Source organism: Dipodomys merriami, unplaced genomic scaffold (assembly GCF_024711535.1).
Source record: "Dipodomys merriami isolate MVZ:Mamm:240054 unplaced genomic scaffold, mDipMer1.0.p SCAF_22, whole genome shotgun sequence".
Classification (NCBI taxonomy): domain Eukaryota; kingdom Metazoa; phylum Chordata; class Mammalia; order Rodentia; family Heteromyidae; genus Dipodomys; species Dipodomys merriami.
In genome coordinates, this window is record NW_027203604.1 from 22,151,680 (window position 1) to 22,174,946 (window position 23,267).

Consider the following 23,267-nt stretch of genomic DNA (forward strand, 5'->3'; position numbering starts at 1 on the left):
GGAGCTTTACCTCCAGTAGGAGCTGAAGGAAGAGATCTTTCCATATGCTTTCCCTCTGCTTGGGAAAAGTACAAGTCTCAGACAGACGACATGAGGATTTGTAAGTCATGAGAAAGTAACACAAGGGAACAAGAGAAGGGAAAGGAAATACCCAGAGATCCCCTAGCTTGCAAGCTGAGTGCTCCTCAGAAATGAAATTCCAGAGTAGGAGTGGATACTTTTGTAGAAGGCCCATGAGAAGAGCCTTGAGAGATTGGTACAGCACCCGTGAAGCTGGATTCCAGGCCTGAAGCTGGATCATTTCATTTCATGATCAGTATTCTGGGAGGTCACATCACAAACCCATTACAGCCCAAACTAACCCAAGGCCAAGTGATAGGTGGTATGTCTGGCCTGGATGAGATGGGTGGGTGCTGTGGATTGTGTAGAAAGAGGAAAGGGATAAACAAAACAGAAATCATTACCAGTGTTTAAATCAAGAGATGGCCCCTGGAAAGCTGAGTATTTGCCTTCTTTTGGAACATTGGAAGCATCAGCTACAGTATATTCACCTTCCTGTCTGGCCTCTCATTTGAGAAGGTAGTGCTCTGTTCCTCAAAACTGTATCCTTTCTCAGCTCACGCTTCCATTAGAACAGGGGAGAACACAAAAGCAGACCCCCTACCTATGTGTGAAATTCTACCCTGTGACCAGCGATATTTCAAGCCGGTGAAGAAAGGACAGTCGCTTGGAGCAGGAATGATTTGAAGTGTAGGACGCCTGGGTAAGATCATCCTGGCCCCAAGGTGGCCTCAGGGAAGACCTAGGTAAGGGCAGGATGCAAAACCCAGAGCAGCTGTCATTGCTGAAAGCCCTAGTGGCTTGGCTGCTCCAGAGAGTGGGCAGGCAGAGGGCTTCTCCGTCCATCCTGGAAGAAGGCGATTCTTCAGCCATGAAATCCAACACCTAGCTGCAGCCCATGCAGAGGCAGGAATGGTGCCCACAGGCTTCAAAATACTTTTTCCTTCTGTCTCAAGGAGTCCTGGTGAGACACCTGTGGCTCCACATTAAGAGAGATTTCACTCTGTACAGTTAGGGGTGGAGTGTACTGGGTGCAGCTCTGCACTGGGGAAGGGCATCGTCATTCTCTGGCCCTTACAGCTGATTTATCCACAGAAAGATGTTCTCAGAGTAGCTGAGCCTGGCACCGTGATTGAGGCCTTGGGAAGCTCAGTGTCTGGCAGTAGACGGTGCTTACTGAGGAACAGAAAGTGCTGTTAGTTTTGCCACCCCTGGAGAAGCCACCTGGGTGTGTGCCTCCAGCTGCGTCCACAAGCTGCAGCCTTGTTACCTTGTGGTGGCACTTTCTTGGCTGTGCTCTGCTCTTTCCCAGCCAGAGGCCAGGATCCTTGTGACCTCTCCTGGAATGGTCAGACCGTGGTCCTTTCTATGGCAGGGCCCCACCCCCACCCCCAGAGGCATTCACTCACTCAGATAATGAGAGGAGTTTCTTTGGTGTTGGGGCTTTTGGCCCTTTGGCATTACTACTCTCCTGAAGATGCTGGAAACAAAGATTGAGTTCCAAGCCAGGAGATAGGGCATGTTACTCAGCTTCGTGGCTCACTGATGGCTCAGTTGTGGTTCTACAAGATGAAAAGAAATATCCAACTTCATCTTTCCCTTGACTAGAGAATTGCATTTCAGAAAGACATAGGACCCTAGCATCAAAATGAGCTCTTCCTCAGAGACTTCCACTGGGGCAGTAGTGAGCAAAACTCACCAAAAAATGTTTCCAATGTCATGATTTGTTCTCTTTCTCAATAAGCTATTATTTGAAACCTGCTATATACAAAACTTTTATTGCCCACAAAAGCCATCATCAAGATGGAAGCTACTTACCAAATATCACCTACCCTACTCTGCAAGGAATTGCTTTTCTACCATGCCTGCTCCTGGCACATGGTCCTCCTGGATACAGGTGGAGGGCCAAGAGATGGACAGACAACATTCCCAAAGCTCTAGTGAGACATGGAAGAAAGATCTACAGAAAAGTATGCTGAGATGTCAGCCATGATTGGCTATGCCACTTTATTTTCTTCTCATTTTCCCGTTAGCCACGTTTTATGCTTTTGTAATCAGAATAATGTGTGTGTGTGTGTGTGTGTGTGTGTGTGTGTGTGTGTGTGTGAGAGAGAGAGAGAGAGAGAGAGAGAGAGAGAATCTTTCTCCTTTGCTGCCCTTCCCATTTTCCCATTTCTGTACCCAACCTTTCCTGGCTCACTCCATGGGTATTCCTGTTACCTTCATCCCAAGTCTTCATTCTTGGTCCCAGAATACAGATTTCCATCTTGTCTTTCCAGGTGGAGATGATCATTTCTCTGGCCATTTGCAATGTCTGTCATTACCATGAACCAACTGTGCCATGTGGTGAAGGTTTAATCATTGAACCCCCTCCCCAGTACATTCATTCAGTCAGTACTCAGGTAGAACTGGTCACAGGTCACACCCTGAGTCACAGTTCTGAAGCAGATGGGAGGCTTCCGTCCTCACTGTGAGGGGCCTGGTAGGCTGACTGCTAAGCCATGGGAATAGCAAGATGCTGGGGCCTATTCTTCTGTACAGGGGAACCTGACATCTACCTGTACCCTGCAACACACACACACACACACACACACACACACACACGTCTGTCACCATTTATTAGTTCCATGTTACTGTCTTTTTCTTTTTCTTTTTTCTTCAATGTGTGGATACTTGGGTTTCAACTGGGCCTGAGCACTGTCCCTGAGCTTTTTCTCTTAAGACTGTAACTCTGCTACTTAAGCCATACCTCAATTTGTGGCCTTTTGCCGGTCAATTGGAGATAAGACTCTCACAGATTTTCCTGCCCCAACTAGCTTCGAACTGCTATCAGCAGATCTTAGCCTTCCAAGTAGCTAGGATTACAGGCATGAGACACCAGCACCGGGCTTTCATATTATTGTCTTTAAACACACCTGGCGAACTTACTGAAATATGTTGGTTTGAAAATGAAACAGTTAATATCCTTCCTATAAATGGAAAACCAGTACCACCACCACAGTTAAAAAGAAACACAGAAAAGCAGGTGGTAGAAATCCATCTGTGTCTCTCCTTATTAAGGAGGGAGGTTAGCACTTACTGAGGGAATCTGAGAGACTGCCTGCCCAAACTAAGACTTGCTGTTGGAGCAACCAAAGGCTTTCAAGGGATTCTCAAAACTCCTATGGCGAGGGTCAGTGGACTTCATACCATGCCTTAGGACTGTCTAAATGCCTTTATATTCAGCCTGAATAAAAGAACTTTCATGTACCACAGTGATGTACGTCTGTGTCACTTTGGGGCCTGGTGGACACCCCCATGAAACTTTAATGAAAGGATGGTCATGCAGGGGAAACAAGACAAAATAGAAGAGATGTTGTCACACTAGCTAGGAGGGAAGCCATTATTCTTGGTGTCCTGGGGAAGGTGAGCTTTGGGGAGAAGCAGCGGCAGGTGAACGAAGAAAGAAATATCCTCACCTTGCCCTCTCCTGTGGCCCCTATCAGCTGCCTCTAGTCTAAAACCAATTGGCAAGTGAGCTTCCAAAATGCAGTCCAGAAGGTCAACATCTGGGGAGCATAGAGCAGGACAGAGAGAAGTCTGGTAACATTTTGGGATATAGACTTTGACTTCCCCAAGAAGGAAAATACAAGGTGGAGCTGGGAGGGGAAAACAAGTACATACCACCCTTTTTGAGATCTCTTTCTGGCCTACAGTCTCAGTGAGCATCAACAATCTGTACCCTGGCTGTGAGAATGTGAGCGTGAGGAGCCGCAGTATGATGTTTGAGCCTGGCCTCACCAAGGGGATGCTGGAGGTGTTCGTGGCCCCATCTCATCACCTGCACTGCTCAGCTGATGACCAGTCCACCAAGGCCATTGACATCCAGAATGCCTGTCTGAATGGTATGTACCACCTGCCCCACGGGAAGGAGCTTGTCCCAGAAAGTAGATACCTCACTTAAAGAAAATCCCATATGAACTGGCACTGACAGTGTCCCAGAAATGGACACTGGCTAACTCTCCTGAAAAACAAATCTAAACAGTAGGGTTTCATCTGCACCTAGCAATGCACTTAGCACAAAGTAGATGCTTAATACCTGACTGGTGAATAAGTGGGAATACCTTTCACTGTTAGAACCAAATGCTCATCTAGATGAAAAGTCTCATAAACCACACACTACCAAATTTGCAGGACTGAGTTTGAGAAAGATTTTTTTGTTGTTATTTGTACCAGAGTTTAAACTCAGTGCCTCATACTTGTTAGGCTGGTGCTCCATCACTTGTACCATGTCTCCAGCCCAATTTTTTGCAGGTTACTTTGAAGATATGAAGTCTTGCAGACTTGGGTGCTTGGGCTGACCTTAAACAATGATCCTCTGCATCCCAGCCTCTTGATTAGGATTACAGGCATGAGTTACAAGCACCCAGCTTACAAAAGATTATCTTTAAATACAACTAGAGTCATAGCTACTGGTGTGTGTGTGAACATAGATACTTCTTTTTACATATGCACAATTTCAAGGGGTTTGCTTGTTTGTTTGGAGGATAGAACCTCATTATGTAACACAGGCTGGCCTTTTAACTTTTCATCTTCTGCCTCAGCCTCTTAGTTGCTGGGACTACAGTCATGCACCACCACATCTTGCTAAGTGTGTTCTTCCCTTTCAGGCATTTACAAGAGGATGAAGCTTTCAGTCGTTCTAGGGAAGATTTCCTTTACCCAGCATGTACTGGGTGATCATGTGCTAAGAAAGGAAGCCCAGAGACCAGTGAGGGATGTCTTTTTCAAAACCACTCAGGTGTCACAGGAACCAACTGAATTCAAGGAGACCAGCATTGCCTCCTTCTGAGGGTGCTGGTGTCCCAGTTAACCTGACCACCTTCCACTATACTCTGCCTCTCAAAGGTTCCATCATCTGTTAATAAAGAACCTGTTTGGCTATGACATAATATCTGTTAAAGGCTGTGGTGTGTATCTAGCATGGAGAGGCCTTCAGAAGATGGCAGTTTGGGGTCATTCTCAAGTCAGCCTTATCCTATATACAAGCAGTAAAACACTAGACTATCCAGTGTTTGTTGCCTAAAGTTGAGGTTATTAAATATCAGTATGCCTGTGAATCACCTGGAGGATTGGGCCCTCTAGGACCTAGTGACTCAGAATTCATCAGGTCCAAGGGGAAACCCTTAGAACAGATGCTGCTGTTCTAAGGAGCCCTGCTTTGAGGACCACTGGATGCAGTGAGTAGAAGTAGAAGTCCATGGGTGTTTGCTGTCTTCAATGCTGAGTGTTCTGCCAGAGCCTTGAAACAGAGCTGCCCTGGCAGCACAGACAGAAGGGAAGTTTGCTGGTAGGTCTCACTTTTTCTGTCTCCACCTGCTTCTCTGCAGCTCCATCTTCATACAAGTCAGGACCCCAACATGCAAACTTTCCAGAATTTTCTCTGCTAGACTTTTCACTGCTCAATTAGAGTAGTCTCCCTGTACTCCAAGAGAGGCTGTAGAAATGGCTTTAGATATTACAGAACAACTTTTTTTTTACGAGGAGAGGAACGTACTGGGGTTTGAACTCAGGGCCTCATGCTTGCTAGGCAAGGATTCTACCACTTGGCCCATTGTTCTTGGTTTTTGCCCAGGCTGGTGTATGTGACTTCTGCAAAACTGAGATGGTAGGCTCACCCAAGCTTTTCGCCTGGGCTGGCCTAGAGCTGAGATCCTCTTGATCTTAACCTCCTGAGTGGGAAGGATTACAGGCATGTGTCACCACACCCAACACAGAATAACTCTGATTACTTGGTTTCTGGAAACACCAAGGGAGAACATTAGAAGGAAAGAGACTTCTACTCCTAAAACATAAGAGTCTTGTAAAGAAGCCTCAGAGGATGGAAGGTGGATGACACTGTCTCAGTAAAACATGGCAAAGTAGAGGTGGGGTTGTTACATGTCCAGGTGGCTAGACAGTCACTGGGAAGCCCTAGTTTCTGTTAAAAGTCCACGTCAGCATCTTGCTGCAGACTCTGGAGCGATCAGCGGTGCCCATAGCAGCATATTGGAAAGCAATGCTTCCCTTTCCACACAAGTGTTATTTCCTGTTTCTCGCCTTCCCAGCTAGTGGAATCCCCTTCCTCAAAGTTTCTCCATCTCTTCCACATCCAAACTACCTGCCAGTTACACATCTCCGCCTGTGCAGAGAAGCCAGCTCCCTTTCTTTTTCCTGTTCCTGGGATTGAACTCAGGTCTGCAAGCACTCTACAACTTGAGCTACATTCTTAGTCCTGTTTTAGCTTGTTTTAAAGATGGAGTCTCTCAAAAGCTTCTCCTAGGCTAGCCTGCAACTGTAATACTTCCACTTAACCTTCCCAAGGAGCTGGGATTCCAGGCATGTGCAGTGATACTCACTTGACTGACTCACTTCTGACCAGCCAGAACAGATCCCTGGATCACTTCAGAAGAGTGAACTTATTCACGGTGTCACCAAAATTAATGTTGCATCTCATAGTGATATAATGATATTTGGAAAATTTTATATCTCATTCTATTCTAAATATTCATACCTATTTAAGAATATGAAACTTTTTCTTGTGTGTTGTCTTACTGAATTCTACTCTGACTCTGTGGCTCCTTCCTCATCAGAAGTAAGCTCTCTAGAGATGGAATATACATATTAAGTCGATATGTGTCTAAAACTGTGCTAGGTTGAGTGTACTACTGCACATACTTCTGTGGAAGCAGATGAGATTGACCATAGTTCCTTTCCCAGGAAGATGGCTCCTTTTTTATATATCAATATTTGAGGGAGAAAAAAAGATATATTTATATAGTAACATATAATTTCCACCTACGTATCTAAGTTGTACACATACCACACTCACATGGGTGACTCTCCAGGATATTTTGAGTAGATAATAATTATATTAATATAGCAAAGGTAATACACTGAAATAAGCAGATTCAGAGAGAAGGAGAACAACAAATGTGGCTATGGCTGGTATAGTGAAGTAAGTATTGCTTTGGGTCTGTGCATCAGGAGGGGTGGACTCATGAATATATGTGTGTATCTACATACATAAATGGTGTCCTTATAAGTGTCTGTGTGTTCTTATGTACAGATGAATGCCATAAGAATACTGATCCTATACAGAATCCCTCAGAACGATTGTGTTTGAAGTCTGTGGTGGTGTTTCAGGATAGTAATCTGTATTTTTCTTTTTCTGTAGGAGTTGGTGATTTCAGCGTGTGGGAGTTCTCTGGGAATCCTGTGTACTTCTGCTGCTACGACTATTTTGCTGCAAATGATCCCACATCCATCCATGTTGTTGTTTTTAGTCTAGAAGAACCCTATGAGATCCAGTTGAACCAAGTGATTTTCTGGCTCAGTTTCCTGAAGTCTCTGGTCCCAGTGGAAGAACCCATAGGTGAGCTGAGCCCAGGGCCAGAGTGTGCCCTGCTGTCTTCCTGCTATTGCCCTGGCTTTGCCCACAGCTATGGCCATGCTCAGACTCTGCAGCTTGGATTTATATCTGGGGCTCCCTTCCTTTCCCTTTCTCATTGGGAGTTCTTCTTTCATGGTCCCATGTTCCTTTCTCAAAGACTTCATCCTAGACAATTCTTTGAGCCAGTTCTCACTTCCTTCTGCACCTTAGAGCCTTGGTCATTCTTGCTGGGTGCAGAGTGGAATTCCCCTTGGATAGCTCTCACTTTTGTCCCAGAAGGGCCCAGGACCTCAGCAGGATGAGCTGACTCCATTTAGACCCATCCACTCTGGAGAAAAGACCTCAGGCAGTCTGCCTATGGCACGTGGCCTTTCTTCCCTTTAGGACGGATGACATGGAGTGGACTTCTGTTGTTATCTACAACAGGGGGAGTACTCTTCTCTGGGGAAATGCCCTGTTCCAAAGTCAATTTCTTGTTCCAGAAAGACAGGACAATAAGATAAATTTAGCTTGATTCTCCCTTTTTTTTTTTTTTCCTTTTTTTTCAGCCTTCTCCTTTGTGGACTTTTCTTTTGAGAGAATCCCCATTAGCAAGAAGCCTGCTGTGTGAGTTGAATGCAGTTTCTCTCTGAGACTGGGAAATGGCTTCCTCTGGTCCTGTGTAGGGCACCCCCTGAGCAGAGATCTAATCTTCCCCTCCCACTCAGCAGGAGCTGTTTGGAGGAGCTCCTGAGAGCTGCCTTTTGTGTTGGCTTCTGTTCTGGAGCCTCCTTGAGACTCCGGATGGCTTATCCGTGTCATACCACACAGCAGGCTCAAAATCTCCATCCAGTGGACAGTCGACCTAGCTAGGCATGAGGCCAATTACCACTTCACCTGGGCAGAAGAACTCGTCAGGTAAGGAAGAGGCCTCGTGTCCTGACAGAGTTTATTTTGTGCCCTCAGCCTTTGGCGGCAAGCTGAAGAATCCACTCAGAGTTGTCCTGGTGGCCACACACGCTGACATTATGAACGTGCCCCGTCCAGCTGGAGGGGAGTTTGGCTATGACAAAGCCGCATCTCTGCTGAAGGAGATCAGGAACAGGTGAGGGGCGGCCACTGGCTCTCAGGGGAGGGGTGGGAGGAGTCTTCCTGCCCCTGAGACCTGAGTGGGGTATGAAAGGCAGCAGAGGTCACATGACCCATATGAGGACTGTAAGGCCTTTCTTCCTGGTTGATCTTTTTTTATTCAAGTGAGTACACATTTAACAGCCAAGCACAGAGTGCATAATAGGAAGCTTCTCTCCTACCTCCTGGCCCCTCTGCCCACAGAGAACTTCTGTGGGTTCCTGTTGCCTTCACTCTTTTCCTGGTCATCACCATAAAACAATCAGTGTGAACAAACTTTTTCTGTAATGGGGCTGAATGGGATAGGAACATCAGTAAATCAAACGGACGAGGGTGCATCTCATCTCAAGTATTGTGGGTCTTTGTGTCCCTTACAGTGTGGGCTCTACAGGTAGCGTCAGGGGTCAAATACCAATTTTTTGCTTAGACTTTTGATCAGTCATATCAATGGCTAGAATGACATAGGTGCACCTGGGGAGCTTACAAAGAAAGGTTTGTTTAGCTCAAATGTTTTTGGAGGCAAGAAGTCAGACTGTCACCGTATCTGGTGAAGACACCCATTGGTTGTGTCACATCCTGGCTCCTGGCATCACTGAGAACACTTGCTGTGACCACACAATGATACAGGAAGCCAGAAGTTCAAGGATCAGCCTCCCTCTTTTGTAACAGCCCTGCTCTGAGAAGTACCGTTACCATGTCCAAAGTTCCCATGGTCATTGGGTAGTAGTACCCTGATGACCTTAGCTCTCTTCATTTAGGCCTCACCTGTTAAAGGTTGAACCCTTGGTGTACAGGCTACAGCTAAACCATAGCAGATTTCATTTTTTGAAAGATCTGTGAACCCACAGCTCTATATCACATGCCACACCACACATCTCAAATGGTCTTTCTGAGAAGTGTGTCTCTTGTCTCCCACAAATAGAAACGGAACTTCTATGGCTATTTTCAGACAGGCATTGTAACTTTTATCTTTTGTTTTTCCTTCCTTCCTCCCGCCCACCTCCCTGCCTGCCTTCCTGCCTCCTTTTTTCTTTTTTTCTTTCATCCTAAGGGATTAAATTCAGGGCCTCAAGCTTGCTAAGCAAACACTTCACCACTTAAGCCCCTTTTTGTGTTGGATATTTTCAAGGGTGCAACTGGCTTTCTTTCCAGGATGTGATACTCCTACTTGTGCTTCCCAGTGTTGCAGGAATGATAGGCATGTACCACTGTACGCAACTTGTTTTCTACCTCTTTTCTTAGTCACTCTACTTTGAGCAGCATCTCTCCTGTTCTCACCTGGAAGTGAGTACATTGGCATGCCTTTCCCTGCATCAGGAGGAGCTCACAGCTTTCCATACTGTGTTCTGCAACTGTGTAGAAACCGATATTTCCCTGTGTATGACTAAAGTGAACCCATATTTTCCCACACCTGTATATACAGTCATCTAGCAGAGTCCCCAAATGGGCCTGTGCAGGGTCACCAGGAGTCAAACCAGCCAATAATGCCAGTAGTTTCCAGGCCCTTGCCCAGGAAGACCTGGTGAGATGGAATCAGGACTCATAAGGTCCCTGCTCTCACTCTTAGGTTTGGGAATGATCTGCACATCTCCAATAAGCTGTTTGTGCTGGATGCTGGGGCTTCTGGGTCTAAGGACATTAAGGTTCTTCGGAATCACCTACAAGAAATCCGGAGTCAGATTGTCTCGGTGAGTACGTCCTGCAGGGCCTGTTCTTAGCCCTTACCATACCTGCTCAGGGTGAACCAGGAGTTGGTCTATCTGATGTCCTCTTGGTTTGCATTGGTTTTGAGGGAACAACTTCACAGTAGGACCCAGGATTCTTGCTCTGGAGCAAGGCAGGAAGTAAAAGAGAGGGAATGGGAGAAAATGTCTCTTTAATAGGCAAGGTAGACCATCTTGAGAGTACAAAATTCCGACAGTTGTTTCTTTGATGGTTTAAACATAAAATTCCTTTTTACAAATGACAAAAGCAGTGAAGGAGAACAATAGAAAGGGTGACATTGATCAAGATGCATTGTTGGGCTAGGAATGTGGCTTAGTGGTATAGTGTTTGCTTCGTATGCTTGAAGCCCTGGGTTCAATCCCTCAATACCACATACACCTGGATGTGGCACTGTGGCTCAAGTGATAGAGTGCTAGCTGTAAGCAAAAGCAGCTCAGGGATGTGCCCAGGCCCAGAGTTCAAGCCCCAGGACTGGGGAAAAAAAATGCATTATACTCATAAGTTTATTTGTTGAATTGAAATTCCTGTGTATAATGACTTCAATATATGAAGTAATTCTAGTGTGTTTTATTGTCGAATATTTAGAAAGCAGAGTTAAGTAGACAATACAAAATTTATTGAGAGCAGTAAAGGAGATATGACAGTAACAGGGAGGAAGAACATGATCAAAATATCGAGGCATGCATGGAACTATCACAGTGTAACCTCTATGTATAATTGAGGTATGCTAATATTTTTTTAAAAAAAATAACTAGGGCTAAGCATATTGACTTACATCTCTAATCCCAGCTACCCAGAACATGGGACCAGGGATTAGCTTGAGCCAAAGTTGCTGAGACCCAATGTCAACAAGAAATCTGGGCAGAGTGGCTTGTGCCTGTCATCCTAACTATTAAGGAAGTATAAGTAAGAGGATCTTGGCCCAGGCAAAACGGGGAGACTCTACTCACTACTTAGCCCTCCATCCCTGAAAATACTTGATATATTAAATATTTAAATATGCAAATATAAAGCGTGAAATAAAATATATTAAGTGGGAATTTCAGAGAATATGTTTTTTTAAAGAGACTAAGCTTCTTAAAAATTAGAATACACTTGTATCAGGGGGCAGGGTTTCATCGACATTTCCATTCATGCATATAGGGGATCCCATCAGTCTTCCCCCTTTATCGTTCTCCCTGATCCCCAACTCTCTTAAACAATTGCAGTACATAGACCCTATTTGTCCTATTTCACCTCCCATCTCATTGACAACTATTGGCCTACATAGCATGTTGTACTTTCATGTCCTTCCCTTTTTAATTTGTTTCTTTCTCTATTTGTGTGTGTGTGTGTGTGTGTGTGTGTGTGTGTGTGTGTGTGTGTGTGTGTGTGTGTGTGTGTGTGTGTGTGTGTGTGTGTGAGTACTGGGGCTTGAACACAACTCTATTTCCAGCTTTTTGGTGATTAATTGGAGATAAGTGTCTTATTCATTTTCTTACCTGGGCTGTCTTTGAACCATGATCCTACCATTTTAACCTCCTCAGTAGTTAGGATTATAGGCATGAGCCACCAGCACGTGGCTTCAGAATGTTTAACATATACTGGTATAAACATGTGCCAAACAATCCAAAGAGTGTTTTATAATTCCCACTCCTCTGGGGAATATGTTAAATAGTTAAAAGCTTTTATCTGTCTGGGCTAATTTCTAAAACTAAGAGCCTACAATTCTCACAGTTGAATTCATTGTATACAGCTACTTAAAGATAATAAAGATCCATAAGTCATGTGAATTGTAAAAATGCTTTGGAGACAATATTAGCTGATCAAAAAATGCTGTAAGAAACAAAGTCCTCCAATCAATACCTGACCCTTTTCATGACCCCAACCCTTGGCATCTATTTGGGTTATTTGGCAGATTCCCGAATTTCTTACATTTATTTGGTTTTCAGACAGATGATACCCTCTTGGAGAATACTGTATACTTAATTAAATTTATTATTGTCTTGAATAGGCACAGTGACAATAAGTCAAAAATAGGGAAGAATTACAATTAATCCAATCATTTTATAGTTTTCTAATAGATTAGTAACTTCAGCACTTTTTTTTTTGGTGGCACTGGGGATTTGAAATCAGAACTTTATAATTGCTAAACAAGGGATTCTACTTGAGCCAGCATTGCCCCTAGCTCTGCAATCTCAGCTTTATCAACTGAGCAACAGTATTCTTTTGTGTTTAGCTCTGTGTGTGCATGCACGCACACATGCACACACACATGCAGGCACCAGTACTGGGGCTTAAATTCAAGGCCTTAGGCACTGTCCCTCAGCTGTTTTGCTCAAAGCTGGTGCTCTACCACTTGAGCCATAGCTCCACTTTCCACTTTCTGGTTGTTAATTGGACATAAGAGTCTCAAAGACTTCTACATAGGTTATCTTTGAACCATGATCTTGAGCCTCCTGAGTAGCTAGAATTACAGACCGGAGCCACTAGCTTTCTGCTTCTATCATTCATTTTTATTTTCTAAATATCTATTAAAAATAGAGCTGTACACCAGGGATTTCATCATGGTATTTTGCATGTGTATATATTATATTTTAATCAGAATAACCCCTATATTCAGTCTCTTCTTGTCTCTCTACTCATTATTAAATAGCTTTCAGCTATTCTAGCTTCTTTATTCCATCTGCACACATAGATGCAATATATTTTGATATAAAGAAACCTTTTAAATCAATGTGTATTTTTTTTTGGGGGGGTCCGGTCATGGGGCCTGAACTCTGGGCCTAGGTGCTGTCCCTCAGCTCTTCAGCTCAAGGCTAGCACTCTATCACTTGAGCCACAGCACCACTTCCAGCTTTTTTCTTTTTGCTTATGTGGTGCTGAGGAATCGAACCCAGGGTCTCATGCATGTTAGGCAAGAGCTCTACCTCTGAGCCACCTTCCCAGCCCAAACCCTGAGATTTTTGAGGGCTTTGATTAGAGGGTAGAATTTGGGTAACAGGAAATACATAGTTTGAGAGGGATACTATGTAGTATGTGGCTTGCAGGCTTTCTGATTAGGACAGTATGTCATATGAATCAGAAGCAGAGGATGGTACATTTTATAATTAAACAACTTTAAAAGGTTAAATGTCTGGGTGCCAGCGGCTCACACCTGTAATCCTAACTACTTAGGAGGCTCAGGTCTAAGATCATGGTTCAAAACCTGTCAAGGCAGGAAATTCCCCAAGACTCTTAACTCCTCTAGAACTACAAAAAAAACAAAAAACCCAAAAAAATAACCAGAAGTAGAGCTGTGACTCAAGTGGTAGAGCATTAGCCTTCAGCACAAAAGCTCAGGGACAGCACCCAGGCCTTGAATTCAAACCCCAGGACTAAGGTACATATGTGTACACACTCATATATATATATAACATATGTAATATATATTACACATAATATATTATATATGTGTAGATAGATAGATAGATAGATAGATAGATACACACACACACTAAAAAACAACTTCAAGCCAATTACTAAACATTTCAACCAAAATACTCACAAAGTACTCTACTGGTTAAAAATCCACTCGAATGTTGGAAATAATGTTCATTCTCTCTTTAAAATAAAATTTTAAATGTTACAACTTTGGGGGAAAGGAGGAGTTGGGGAGGGAAGGGGTGGTAGGGGAAAAACAAAGGAGGGGGTTACAATGCTTGAAAGGAAATGTACTCATGTAACTGTAAAAAGTACATATTAAAAAATAAACTTTACATCTGTTCAGATTGAAATAAACTATACAAACTCAATCTTCACCAAAATGATGTATTATTTCTAGAAAACAATAAAACATTTTTTATATAGGTTTCTTTTATAAATCAAGACAAAGCAGTAGGTACAATCATGGCAAAAGAAGCAAACCAACAAATCAATGACCTGACCATACGATCAGCCTCAGATTCTGTCATGACTGTGAAGCAAAGATTCCCATGATTTACTTGCTGAAAAGCTTATAAAAATATAGGCTCACGCTGGGTACAGGTGGCTCATACCTATAATCCTAGCTACTTAGGAAGCTGAGATCTGAGGTTCTTGGTTCAAAGTTAGCCTGGACAGAAAAGCTTGTGAGATTCTTATCTCTAATTAACCAGCAAAATCTAGGAAGTGGGACAGGAGAGAAAAACTTGAGAGGTTAAGGGAAGGGATGACATTGTCCAAAAAGAAATGTACTCTTTACCTGACTTATGTAACTAACGCTTCTGTATATCACTTTTTATAATAACAATAAACACATTTTAATCCATTTTAAAAAGTAGAGTAGAGGTGTTGTTCAGGTGGTAGAGCACCAGTGTTAACTGAAAAAGCCAAGCCAAGGGCATAAGGCTATGAGTTCAAACCCAGTACCAGCCAAAAAGGAAAAAAGAGGAGGAGGAGGAGGAGGAGGAGGAGGGGAGGAGGAGGGGAGGAGGAGGAAGGGGGGAGGAGAAGGAGGAGGAGGAAGAAAAGAAAAGAAGAGAAAGAAAGAAAGAAAGAAAGAAAGAAAGAAAGAAAGAAAGAAAGAAAGAAAGAAAGAAAAAAAGAAAGAAAGAAAGAAAGAAAGAAGGAAAGAAAATATAGACTCAGTGGGTACCGGAGGCTCACGCCTGTAATCCTAGCTATTCAGGACGTTCAAAGCCAGCCTGGGCAGGAAAGTCCATGAGACTCTTATCTCCATAAGTCACTCATACACCACTCATAAGTGGTGTAGTGGCTCAAGAGGTAGAGCGCTAGCCTTGAGCTGAAGAGCTGAGGGACAGCGTTCAGGCCCACAGTTCAAGCCCCACGACCGACAAAAAAAAAAAGAAAAGAAAAGAAAATGTAGACATAGTAAAGTCATGAAAATAACAACCAGCAAGGACAGGCTCTTCCATTCAAACTTTACCTCCAACTTGCTCCTCTGAACAATATGCATTCTCAGCTCCTCTCTCTCAGTTTCTAAAGTGACTTTTGCCAGACTGAATCAGTCATGTAACAGGAAGGGAAGAGCTGAGTGAACAAGTAGAGGGAGAAAGAAGGGGAGGAAGAAAGGGAGGGAAAAGTGAAGAGTAAAATACTAGGAATTAGCCTTCCAGATGGACCATCATTGTAAAGATCCACTGTTTAACATGAGTAATAGAACCGATAGTCTTCACAGAGTGATCTAACTATTGATTTCATGCTGGGACTTGAACTCAGGGCCTGGGCACTATCCTTTAGCTTTTTTCACTCCAGGCTGGCATTCTATTACTTGAGCCACAACTCCACTTCTGGCTTTTGAGTGGTTAATTGAAGATAAAAGTCTAATTGCCTAGGCTGAGTTAGATCCTTGATCCTCAGATTTCAGCCTCTTGAATAGGTAGGATTACAGCTGTGAGCCATAGGCACCTGAATTCACAATCCTAAAGTCATCATTATGAAGACCTACTGCCTGTTTAGCATCAGTAATAGAACTAAGAATCTTCACAACGCGATATTTGATAGATCTTGCTCAAGGTAACACAAAAACATTTATGTGCACCAGTACTCCATCAAAAACATCCTAGTTTGTGAATTGGAGCAGCAGTCTGTGAATGAATGAATGAATGACATGGTCTCTAGCAGGCTCCTCCGTAGACACTCACCCCTCCCCCAACAGCTTGGTAGCTAACCCATCCTGCTCTGCCCACTCTAGGGCTGCCCTCCCATGACACACCTGTGTGAGAAAATCATCTCCACGCTGCCTTCCTGGAGAAAGCTCAACGGGCCCAATCAGCTAATGTCACTGCAGCAGTTTGTGTATGATGTACAGGACCAGCTGAACCCCCTGGCCAGTGAGGAGGACCTCCGGCACATCGTGCACCAGCTCCACAGTGCAGGCGAGGTAAGAGCTTCATGAAGCTGCGAGGGGATATGGGGGGGCGGGGAGGGGGAGATCAGGGAACTTACTTCTGTCCAGCTTCTACAGCAGAGCGCCACCCTGGGTTACAAAGCAGAAACTGCTTAGCTACCCACCAAAGCTATAGGCAAGGCTGGTAGACCTGCAGCTTTTTATACCTCAGATGATTCTCAGAACTTCTCTACCTTAGCATCTATGTAAGATGCTAAGTCTTCCAGACCCTGCTAGTTAGGGGTGCAGGACCCCTGCCTCAGATGTCGGGGTCTCCATGCCCTGTCAGGTACTCTGCTCCTCTTCCCAGAAGCCCCTGCTTAGCTGCTCCTATGAGTGGAGAGGGTCTCATTTCATACAGGTTCTGAGTTGATAAATAATTGAGAAAAGGTAGTGAGGTGTTCCACTAAGACAGACAGTACACAGGTGTGCAGAGCAATTAAAATGTGAGTAATACACATTTAAATCCCCAGCAAGCAAGACATGCCCACTCAAAATGGTGAGAAATGGAAACTTTCGATTGTGTTTAGCACTGGGATATAGCACGTTTTGCTCATCATCACAGCCTTTCTGTTCCACCATCCTATAAAATCTATGAAGTGTGAGAGCTAGTCTGGCCAACAACAGAGAAAATGACCATTCATAAACAAATAGAATCAGTCCTAAGAATCCCTTATCTTTTGGGGTGCCATATCTTGACCAGAAGGGAGGTGTGTGTGTGTGTGTGTGTGTGTGTGTGTGTGTGTGTGTGTGTGTGTGTGTGTGTGTGTGTGTGTGTGTGTGTGTGTGTGTGTGTGTGTGTGTGTGTGGTGTGTTGTTACGTTGAACTCAAAAGTTGGGTTTTTGCTCAACGATGGTGCTCTGTTACACACTTGCAGCATTTTTGTTAGTTATTTGGAGAGAAGAGTCTCTCAGATTTGTCCGCTTGCTGGCTTTAATCTTGAATCCTTTAATCTCAGCCTCTTGAATAGCTAGGATTACAAGCTTGAGCCTCCAGCACCAGTCTCTGAGCTGCTGAATCTAGAAAGGAGTAGTTCCCTTGGGCCTCCAGCAGTGATGTTATCAGACGTTAAACTCAGAGTCAACAACCAGCAAATCAGCTGATTCCTCCAGCAATATTGACGAATACAATGAAAGAGACAAATGCCAGAGTCAGAGAGATCCAAGTTGAGATAGTAAGAAATACCTGAACATAAATCATGTTTTAACCATAATAATATACTCTGTTAGCACACCATTGTCTTACCTTTTAGTATTTGACCAGCAACGTTTCCAGATTATAGTATATAATCCATGTAATTTGGCATCCCACCTCTCCAGTGCTTGAAGCTTTGATTTAAAAAACAAACTTGAAAAGATCTGGACCCCACCCAGGCTGGATCTGGCCTCCTCAGGTCCTGTGGCTGTTCTGTAGATGTTACTCACATTTTCCTGTCATCCTTCTGTCTTTTTTTCTGGTCCAAGAGCCACGTAGCACACTGAGCATATAATTTCTGTGGCCTCCACAGAAATTTTTGTCTTTAGATGAGATGACATTAGTCAGTACTAAATTGCAAGCGATACTCCAGCAAATGCCCTGTTGAAAACTGTCTAGACATGGGCTATGCTGCATAAAATTTTCTATCTAAGGCGCAGTTATGAACATACCCATATAGGAAAGGTCTCTTAAGGTCTAAGCTAGGTTGGGGCAGAAGAGACATGTGTCCACAGGACACAGCATCCGAGTCTACTTTGAGGAAGGAGTCCACATTAGGTCATTATTATTCAAAGAACAAGCCTGGAACAAACAGCAGGAACAGAGGAAAAGTGAGTTCCCTTAAATGAGCAAGTTGTTTCTGTTGTCACATGATTTTCGTGGCTACTTTGGGTTTTTTAAGGAATAAACATGACCTTTAGAGTGGAAGGACGTTTTGGTTATTGTCTCTGGTCTCATTGCCAACCTCTCAGTGGGGCAAGTTGTTACCATAGTGGCACATCTTTCCACACTTACATAATGGTGGATTGACAGATCATTCTGAATCATTGTGGGGAAATTTTAAGCCTCAGAGAAACTAAACTATAAGAACACTACCATGATAGGGCACCAATGGCTCCTGTGTATAATCCTAGCTACTCATGATCTGAGGATCATGGCTGAAAGCCAGCCTAGGCAGAAAAGTAGAGGAGACTCTTGTCCCCAATACAATAGCCAGAAGTGGAGCTATGGCTCTAGGGGTAGAGCACCAGCTTTAAGCAAAATCAAGCTAATTGAGGGGAGGGATATTGGGAGAAAAATGAAGCAGTGGGTAACAATGTTCAACAAGAAATGTACTCATTACCTTATTTATATAACTGTAGCCCCTCTATACGACACCTTTACAACAAAATTAAATTTTAAAAAAAGTTAAAGCTGGGCACCAGTGGCTCACACTTGTAATCCTAACTATTCAGGAGACTGAGATCTGAGAATTGTGGTTCAAAGCCAGCCTAGGCAGGTACACTTATCTCAGTAAACCACCAGAAAACTGGAAGTGGTGCTGTGGCTCAAGCGGTAGAGTGCTAGCCTTGAGCTGAAAGGTTTGAGGGACATACCCAGGCCCAGAGTTCAAGCCCCAATCCTGCTGCCAAAAGAAAAATAAAAAAGAACACTATCATCAATACTCAACACCTAAATTGTGGCATTATTTGTGACATTTGCTTTCTCTCCTGTTCATTTTCTTCTTTATTTTGCAGACATCATCCTTTCATCCTTTTTTTTTTTTAATTTGATTTAATTTTATTTGTGAACATACTATACAGAGGAGTTACAATTACATGGGCAGGATAATGCGTACATTTCTTACCAAGCATTGCAGCCTCCTCCTTTGTTTACCCTTCACATCCCTTCCCAGCCTCCCCCCTCCCCCCCATCCTTTCATCCTTGTATCTCCAAAGAGATCCATCCCACTACATAACCCAATATAATAATCACAGTTGAAAACACAACATTGATACAGTACTATGACTGAATATATATAGTCCTCATACAAGGAGGCTTTACTTCTCGTAATTGCTCTTATAGCTATTTTGTTATTTTGTTACTCATTTACATACTGTGTTTTGGTAACTCAAAATTAAGTAAAAAAAAAAAAAATCACTCCTTGCCCTGTATAGGTTGTCATTTCTCCTCTTCTTCTTCTTCCTCTTTTGTCTATTTTTTGATTCCAGCACTTGTGTGGATTCAGGGCCTGGGCACTGTCCCTTAGTTTTTTCATTCAAACCTAGCGCTCTACAAGTTGAGCTACACTTCCACGTATGGCTTTCTGTTGGTTAACTGGAGATAATAAGAATCTCTTTCCTGACTGGGCTGGCTTTGAACCATGATCCTCAGATCTCAGTCTCCTAAGTAGCTGGGATTACAAGTGTGAGCCACCATCGCACGGCTGTTTACCTCTTCTTTATAGCTGCTGTGTCTTTTCTTTCTATCTTTTTCTTTTTGGATCTTTTGATATTCAATGACATTTGCTTCTCAGAATCTCTCTCTTTATATTTGGGAAGGTCAGTTTTTGGTTCTAGAGATGGACGTGTGCTCTGTCTTAGGATGTCTGTTCTTAGAATGCCTCCACTCCTTACTGGGCTCCGACCGTTCATTGTGCTAGTGTTGGGTTGCCCATGGCTCGGGTTGGGTTCCATTTCTATTGGTGACCTTGCATTGTCCCTTCTGACAGATCAACATCATCCAGAGTGAGACAGTGCAGGATGTGCTGCTGCTGGATCCCCGCTGGCTCTGTACCAACGTGCTGGGGAAGCTGCTGTCTGTGGAGACCCCCCGGGCCCTGCACCATTACCGGGGCCGCTACACCATGGAAGACATCCAGAGGCTAGTGCCTGACAGTGATGTGGAGGAGCTGCTGCAGATTCTGGATGCCATGGACATCTGTGCCCGGGACCTGAGCAGCGGCACCATGGTGGATGTCCCTGCCCTGATCAAGACTGACAACCTACAGCGCTCCTGGACGGACGAGGAGGATGAGGTGATGGTGTATGGTGGCGTGCGTATCGTGCCCGTGGAACACCTCACCCCCTTCCCGTGTGGCATCTTTCACAAGGTCCAGGTGAACCTGTGCCGGTGGATCCACCAGCAGAGTGCGGAGGGTGATGCGGACATCCGCCTGTGGGTGGGCGGCTGCAAGATTGCCAACCGAGGGGCCGAGCTCTTGGTGCTGCTGGTGAACCATGGCCAGGGCATTGAGGTGCAGGTGCGTGGACTGGAGACAGAAAAGATCAAGTGCTGCCTGCTGCTTGACTCAGTGTGCAGCACCATCGAGAACGTCATGGCGACCACGTTGCCCGGATTATTGATAGTGAAGCATTATCTGAGTCCCCAGCAGCTTCGGGAGCACCATGAGCCTGTCATGGTCTACCAGCCCCGAGACTTCTTCCGAGCACAGACCCTGAAAGAGAGCTCCCTGACCAACACCATGGGCGGGTACAAGGAGAGCTTCAGTAGCATCACGTGTTTTGGCTGTCATGATGTCTACTCGCAGGCCAGCCTGGGCATGGACATTCATGCTTCAGACCTGAACCTCCTAACGCGGAGGAAACTGAGTCGCTTACTAGACCCTCCTGACCCAATGGGGAAGGACTGGTGCCTTCTCGCCATGAACCTGGGCCTCCCGGATCTGGTGGCCAAGTATAACACCAATAGTGGGGCTCCTAGGGATTTCCTTCCTAGCCCAGTGCATGCCCTGCTGCGGGAATGGACCTCCTACCCAGAGAGCACCGTGGGCATCCTCATGTCCAAACTGAGAGAGCTGGGTCGCCGGGATGCAGCAGACTTTCTATTGAAGGCCTCCTCCGTGTTCAAAATCAACCTCGATGGCAATGGCCAGGAAGCCTATGCCTCAAGCTGCAACAGTGGCACATCTTACAATTCCATTAGCTCGGTGGTGTCCCGGTGAGGGCAGCCTTGGCTTGGGCAGGGTGTTTTTGGAGTGCAGACATCAAGGGGCTGCAACCCATTTTTCCCACTGGAACATCCCCCAGACATTCCTTCCTGTGCCTACATCCTGACAATGCCACCTTCCTTCCTTCTTTCCCTGCCTCCACCTCCCTCCCTCACACCCTGTCTGTGGATGGTTTTTCTGTCGAAAGCAGATCACATCGTGCACTTGGCTCACTTGAAAAGTTAAGAGTCCCTCCTTGCAGTGTTTTGGACTCCCATCTCTCCTCCTCCAGTATCTTGCTTCTTATTGATAATTTTATTGGAATTCTGAACTTTTCAATGAATTTTTTTAAACTACTTTATTGATTATCCTAAAACAAAAACAAAAAAGAAAAGAATGTGCACATTTATCCACAATGTGTATTTCTTAGATTCTTTCCATTGCTATACCAGCTCCTCAGCTTATCTCTTTTATATTTGTAGGAGAAACTTCCATGCTTGGACCCCACTGTATGATTTATAAACAGACAATATGTGAGTGCCTTTTGCAGAAGAGGGTGTGTTGAAATCATCTGAGTCAGCCCGGAGCTGTCACCAAGGAAATGCTACCTCTCTGTCCCTTGCTGTATGCTGATCATCGCCAGAGGTGCTTCACCCTGAGTTTGTTTGTTTGTTTCTGTTTTCGTTTTGGGGGTTGGGGAGAGGTGGGGGTCAATGTCTGTGTTATATTTGGCAAAGACAGGTGAGAAAGGAATCCCTCCCCCAGGGTGAGTTCATGGCCAGTATTGTTCTAAAATGATGTTTGCCAGGTTGCTTTTGTTGATATGTCCGTGTGACTGTGCACATGAAACCTATGAACTGTCACGCTTCCTCATATCCCTTTCATCTCAGGTAGAAGGTTGACACAGTTGTAAGGTTATGGAGAACTGTGTGAGAATTATGAAGACCCTCCATTCCCCAGCTCTGAACTTCTGGCAGTCCGTTGTCACTGGTTTATAGCAGATGGTTTCCACATTTAGATTCTGGTTTGATCACTTCTTGTACTTGAAGTTTAACATGCGAAAATACAGGAAGCAAGTTTTCTTACAGTTGTTTTAAATTGTGATAGAATTTTGCATTGATTTGAGGGAACGTGTCCTAATTCTTCTGTCCTGAGAAGCATGTAATGTTAATGTTATATCATTTGTATATATATATATATATATATATATACACATATATATATATGCACTATGTATATACATATATATTAATACTGATATTTTTACTTAATCTATAATATGTCCTAAAAGAATTAAGTTTGGCTTTTTATTTCTTTTTCTTTTATTTTTTTTATAAATAAACTGTTGCTTATTGCATCAGATTTGTTGTCTTTTATTCAAAAGCAAGTCTTCATTCTTCATTGGGGTTTCACTACGCAAAACCCCCCACAGTAGCACAACCCAATCTGCAACACAGAAAGTCATTAAATCTTAACCTCTGGGGAGGAAAACAACTTGTTACTGATTGTTAAAACTAGGAGTGGCAAGGGTAAGTAAACAAAATGACATCTTCTAGTCCTAGCAACAGAGACAGATAAAGGTTGCTAGTTTATGCCAAAGTGAGATAGAGGAAAGACACTAGGACCAAGAGAAAAGATACTCTCTTCTTCCCTTCGTTGGTATCACTTAGGAATTTCAGAGTTGACCTGCCTGCACCTGACAACAGGTACCAATATTACTACCTATACAAAACCAATATTGAATAAAATCTTCAAATGGCCTTAAAAAAATAGAACAGAGAAAGATGACTGGAAGGAAAAATACCAAGATGGTAATGATTTGTCACCATTTTTGTAAGAATACAGCTCATTTTACTTTACCTCAATTATCTGCAGTAAAAGATAAGAAAATAATTATTGATGAATAATTTTAAAACATAGATAACCTAGAAAGGATGAAATTGAAGTTCTGACTCTGTGCGTGTTTGTGTGTGTGTGTGTGTGTGTGTGTGTGTGTGTGTGTGTGTGTGTGTGTGTGTGTGTGTACATATGTACAACAGTATACTGGGCTTGAACTCAGGACTTCAAACTCTCAGCTTTCTTGTTCAAGGCTGATGCCCTACCTCTTGAGCCATGCCTGCAGTCTGATGTTTTGCTAGTTAATTAGAAATGGAGTTCATAGGCTTTTCTGCACAGCCTAGCTTCAAACCATAATCCTACCCAGCCAAAGTTG

At 43.9% G+C, this 23,267-nt stretch overlaps 1 protein-coding gene across 6 annotated transcripts in view; it reads left to right on the forward strand.

The window, feature by feature from the left end:
* Dapk1 (death associated protein kinase 1) overlaps nt 1-22,406 on the forward strand; it is a 194,325-nt gene extending 171,919 nt beyond the window's left edge. For 5 of the 6 annotated variants that reach the window (XM_070033691.1, XM_070033689.1, XM_070033692.1 and 2 more), the window contains exons 21-27: nt 3,756-3,944; nt 7,256-7,453; nt 8,417-8,555; nt 10,146-10,266; nt 15,957-16,145; nt 19,838-21,066; nt 21,538-22,406. In XM_070033691.1, the coding sequence (XP_069889792.1) occupies nt 3,756-3,944; nt 7,256-7,453; nt 8,417-8,555; nt 10,146-10,266; nt 15,957-16,145; nt 19,838-21,066; nt 21,538-21,577 (2,105 nt within the window). In that variant the 3' untranslated portion in view covers nt 21,578-22,406. Of the gene's footprint in view, nt 1-3,755; nt 3,945-7,255; nt 7,454-8,416; nt 8,556-10,145; nt 10,267-15,956; nt 16,146-19,837 lie in introns of all 6 variants that reach the window. The other variant, XM_070033694.1, reaches the window with a different exon arrangement.
* The last annotated feature ends 861 nt before the right edge of the window (nt 22,407-23,267 follow it).